Consider the following 4,971-nt stretch of genomic DNA (forward strand, 5'->3'; position numbering starts at 1 on the left):
TTTCTGTGTCATACATACTTTTTATAAATATAAATAAATATTATTGGTGCATTAAAGTATTAATAATAAAATTATCAATCTGCATCCAAAATCTCTCCAATAAAATAAAAGCAGAGTGAGAATATGTTAATATTTCTGTGTTTTAGTGGAGTATACAAGTTAGTATTTGCGGATATGGACCCAGAGTATACACACGCACGCAGGCGCACTCGCCCCCCTACTCATTCAATCCCAACACGTCATTAACACACAGAACATTTGACATTATAACAAAACATTACTGCAGGGTCGCTACAGTACGTATATGTTTAATAATCCTATACTCGTAGTCGTCACGTTAAACACAACCAACAGCAATATGAACAGGTATACACCACATTACGTAGAAGCAATGTTATGAATATCCATAAAACACTTGACTATACATATTAGATGTAACACCAGAAGCATCTCTCAAACATTGCCTTTTAAAAGCAGTCAACAGAGGGATGTGCACTGCCATTACACACACACATACCGGTACTTTGAGTGGAGGCAGCACTCTCCTCTCTCTCCTCTCTCTCCTCTCTCTCCTATCAGCCTGGCATCGGGGTGGATGACGAAAAAGGGGAGAGATGGTGGACTGCCGCGTTACCAGCGCCCCATGAGCAGGTTTCAGGGGTTAGGTTGCCTCGCTCAAAGGCACCTCGGCAGTGCACAGGAGGTGAAGCTGGCACCTCTCCAGCTACCAGTCCAAAATGCGCGGTAATTGTTGAGCGGCTACATTGACGCAGGCTACGTCACGTACGTAGCCTAATGTTGTTTTCAGTAAGGCCGTGATAGGCTGTGTAGATTCCCATCCATCAAACAAAATCACACCATTGTTTTTTTTTTTTTATATTTTTAATGTTTTAATGATAAAGAATGCAACATTAGTATTTCGCAACACAAAATTAGCTATTATGATTTAAAATTAAAGTAATTTAAGAGATCTGTGCCTCAATTGGGGGGGCACAAGCATCTTTGGGGGCGGGCCATAGTGACGGGGGTGAGTATAGTATAGTATAGTATAGTATATATAAGAGGAGTATATATGGAGAATGTGTCAATATTTCTGTCCTGCATTAAAAAGATAAATAAAAAATAAAATAATTCTGCTTGATGGACCTTTTTCTGTGTCATACATACTTTTTAGATAAATATTAGTGCATTAATGGGTAAGAAGTGTGTCAATAGTGCACCATTTTAATCAATTGATCATGTTTTGTTTGCAATAATCCCAATCTGCATCCAAAATCTATCAAATAAAAGTGGAGTATGTAGTATAGTTTGTATATGAGAAGAGTATAAATGCAGAATAGGTCAATATTTCTGAGTTTTAGTGGAGTGCCAGTTTAAAATGACATGAAATTAAATTAAAAGTAAGATGTGTTCGTTGGTATCAACAAATAGGTCAATAAGAAACAAGAAACTAGTACAGATTAGTTTGTTTGTGATCATTTAGAAACAATTACATAGTTTGTCCAACAGGGAGCACTGAGAAGTTTATTTCTGACTTCCTTCTTCATGTTCATGTCTGTTCACGTCTAACAACAACAGTGTTGGCCTCACAAATCCAGTATCAGTCCGGCTATGAAATGTACTCGAAGCAACTTTAACTGAAATTAATTATATAGTCAGTAATGTCAAATGACCTGTTTCTGTTTGTTTGTAGATCAGTTTCCCTTGCTGACGACCAAGAGGGTGTTTTGGAAAGGGATCCTTGAAGAATTGCTTTGGTTTATCAAGGTGAGGATGATATATGACCCTTTTTTTTAAATGTCTTCACTTTCTATTAGTGGTAAAGAGTCATTTGATTGCTTACTGGGTTCAGGGATCAACAAATGCCAAAGAGCTCTCGGCGAAAGGGGTGAAGATCTGGGATGCCAACGGGTCCCGGGACTTCCTGGACAACCTCGGGTTCACAGATCGAGAGGAAGGCGACCTGGGACCTGTGTATGGGTTCCAGTGGAGGCACTTTGGTGCCGAGTACACAAACATGCATGCAGGTACAATATCACAGCCACACAGAGTTCACTGTGCAAGAAAATCTAGCCTCTAATTAAATCTCAAAGTATCTAGATGCCTCTTGTAAAGACTTAAACCTGCTGTGGGTAAATCTCTGTGCAGTTATTTTTAAAAGTAGGAGCATATCGGACAGTAGAGTAGAAAATAAACAGCATTTTTGTAACCTTGAAAGAATAGTTCAGTATTTTGTGAATGCCCTTAATTCTCTTTCTTGTCTGGAGTTGCATGAGATTGATATCACTCTCATATCTGTGTGGTAAATATGAAGCTGCAGCCAGCAGACTAGTAGACAGAAATGAAAAGTTTGTAGTTCCTTCATGTTACACTTGTAGAAAAAGATAACCATAGAAGAACATAAAAGATGAATAAAATAGAATAAAATCAACTATAAATACCATTATTTACATACACAAATACATGCAGGAAATAATTCTGCAGTGCATCTTTTTGAATTTGCATCTGGTTTAACAGCAGCAACAAGATAGTCATGATACGGTTTCATCTAACAGCTTGCCTGGATCTGTCTAAAAATAACAATTTGCCTTTCAGCTGCTCTACAATTCACAAATGTTACACATTATATCTAATTATTCTTTAATCTGTGCAAAAACCAAACCTTAAAGACGTCACATGGTTTTACGGGAGGCTATGTGTCGAAACTATTCCTCTAAACTCCTCCAAACATAACCAAACACTGTGCCTCAGATCTTAAATTGTCTCTTTTTTTCCTTTTCTTTTTCCTTCAACAGATTACACGGGACAAGGTGTTGACCAGCTGCAGAAGGTCATTGACACGATCAAAAAGAACCCAGAGGACCGACGGATCATCATGTGTGCCTGGAATCCCAAAGGTGAACCACGAACAAAACTAGGATATAGGAGTTCTCTCTTTAAATCCCTTTATAGTGATGTTCTATCATTTTTAAATCTATATCTCATACGTTGTTGCAGACATGCCCCACATGGCTCTGCCCCCCTGCCACGCCCTGTGTCAGTTCTACGTGTGTGACGGCGAGCTGTCGTGTCAGCTGTACCAGCGCTCGGGTGATATGGGCCTCGGGGTGCCTTTCAATATTGCCAGCTATGCACTTCTTACCTACATGATCGCACACATCACAGGACTCAAGGTAACTTTGTCGAAAGCTCTGATCTCATTTTAACGTACAGCCGTGTGCTTCATGACCTCACCTGTTGTTTATATTCTGTCCCTTCAGCCTGGCGACTTCGTTCACACTCTGGGAGACGCTCACATCTACATCAACCACAGTGAACCTCTAAAAGTACAGGTGGGTTGGTTAAACACAGTTGTTCTGCCTCTCCTGTGCTCTCTACTTGATCTCAAACTTACACAAGCTCATCTGTCTGAAATGTGCAGCTTCAGCGGGAGATCCGCCCCTTCCCCAAGCTGAAGATCCTGAGAAAAGTGGAGAGTATTGATGATTTCCGCGCAGAAGACTTTGAAATCTGCGACTACAACCCTCATCCTGCCATTAAGATGCAGATGGCTGTGTGAAAATCCCACTTTAATGAGGGATAAATATGGTGGGTGTGGGAAAGCGCTTTAGAAATCACATTGTTCTATATGTACTGTACAGGATGTCTTTCCCTCCCACTTTTAGAATAATCATACATTTAATTTACAAAGCACAAAAAAAGAAGCGAGTGGGTATTTTCATGTTTTTTTTTTTGTGAATTAAGACTTTAAGCCACACAGACAGATGTTTTCTTCTGCTAATTTAAGAGGGAAAAACAAACCTCAACTCATGTTGACCTTTATGTAGCTGAACTGCAGAAGTTTCATTACCAGCTGAGGAATGTTTTGCTTGCAAATGCCAGTTAGATTAGTTTAATTGTTCTAATATTAATATGTAATTTGTAAATAAAGGATTTACTCTTGTGTCAGCTTGTCGTGTACAGAATTGTTATTAACCAAACAGGAGTCTAGCATTAAAACATTTAATATTATTCTGAATTTGAATCATTTGTTTATGTGCAGCTTCCATACATCCCCTTCAGGGTACTGGTGTCTCTGCACCGATGACTCCAGCATCTCACAAGAATATCCTGGATCCTGAGAACAATAAACACAGTGTACTCAAATAAGAGCCTAAAGCAACAAGTGTGGATGTAAAGGAGAAACATTATTTTCTCTGTGCAATGCAGAGAGTAATTATAGTTGGTATCTGTTCTTCATCTTACCTTGGGGGGCATGTAGTGGGCGTCATGAATCACCACGGGACTGGTGAAGTGTTCGTGCAGGTGATCTACATATTCACACATTCTAGAAAGGAGGAAAAATAAACACCGGTGCTGATTATCGTGTACTAATCAGACACAGTCGAGAGCTCGCTTGCAGTCGACAAAAACAAATCCTGCTCTTACCGGTGGCTGAGACTTCCCGACACGCAGATGTAGTCAAACAGAATCAGATGCTGGACGAGCTCACAGAGGCCAACTCCGCCAGCATGAGGACAAACAGGCACTAAGGGAAAATATGTAGTGGTGTGTGTATATATTGTATTGTATTACAGTTTTTATATGCCAATGCTTCAGAGGCATGAAATCAAAAAAAGGTGGTAAAGGGTTATCCATCAATTCCAAATACGTTAATAGTTAAATTGTAAAAATTGTGTTTACACTTTCCTTTGACCTCCAATCAGGTCATACAATTTACTCATATTACTAGCTAGTTAAACCATCTATCTATTCTATAATTTAGCCATGCAACATTTCAATTTCCATGTTGTCCGAGGCAGTTTGGTCCTGAAAATGGAAAATGTTGCTCGAGGGAAAAATGGGAATAAATAAATGAATGAAAAAGGCAAAAAAGAAACAGGAAACCTAAGCAGCTGAAAAGCAAAATAGTGATAAATGGAAGAGAAGAAGTCAAGTTATTCTACCAACTATTTGGAGATTAAAGACATA

At 39.1% G+C, this 4,971-nt stretch overlaps 2 protein-coding genes across 2 annotated transcripts in view; one reads left to right on the top strand and one right to left on the bottom strand.

Moving 5' to 3' along the window:
- The first annotated feature begins 1,577 nt into the window (after positions 1-1,577).
- tyms (thymidylate synthetase) lies at positions 1,578-3,948 on the top strand. The gene is made up of 6 exons (XM_035651948.1): positions 1,578-1,767; positions 1,853-2,027; positions 2,796-2,897; positions 2,998-3,173; positions 3,261-3,332; positions 3,422-3,948. The coding sequence occupies exons 1-6, from the start codon at positions 1,669-1,671 to the stop codon at positions 3,557-3,559; spliced, it is 762 nt and encodes a 253-aa protein (XP_035507841.1). The 5' UTR covers positions 1,578-1,668; the 3' UTR covers positions 3,560-3,948.
- Positions 3,949-3,988: 40 nt separating this feature from the next.
- enosf1 (enolase superfamily member 1) overlaps positions 3,989-4,971 on the bottom strand; it is a 4,925-nt gene continuing 3,942 nt past the window's right edge. Inside the window, exons 13-15 of the mRNA XM_035651938.1 lie at positions 4,429-4,528; positions 4,246-4,327; positions 3,989-4,117 (exon numbers count right to left, since the gene is read on the bottom strand). Coding sequence (XP_035507831.1) covers positions 4,025-4,117; positions 4,246-4,327; positions 4,429-4,528 — 275 coding nt within the window. The 3' untranslated portion in view covers positions 3,989-4,024. The remainder of the gene's footprint in view (positions 4,118-4,245; positions 4,328-4,428; positions 4,529-4,971) is intronic.

The sequence above is a fragment of the Morone saxatilis genome, unplaced genomic scaffold, assembly GCF_004916995.1.
Source record: "Morone saxatilis isolate NCDOM2014 unplaced genomic scaffold, NCSU_SB_2.0 Contig0, whole genome shotgun sequence".
In the NCBI taxonomy this organism is placed as follows: Eukaryota; Metazoa; Chordata; class Actinopteri; family Moronidae; genus Morone; species Morone saxatilis.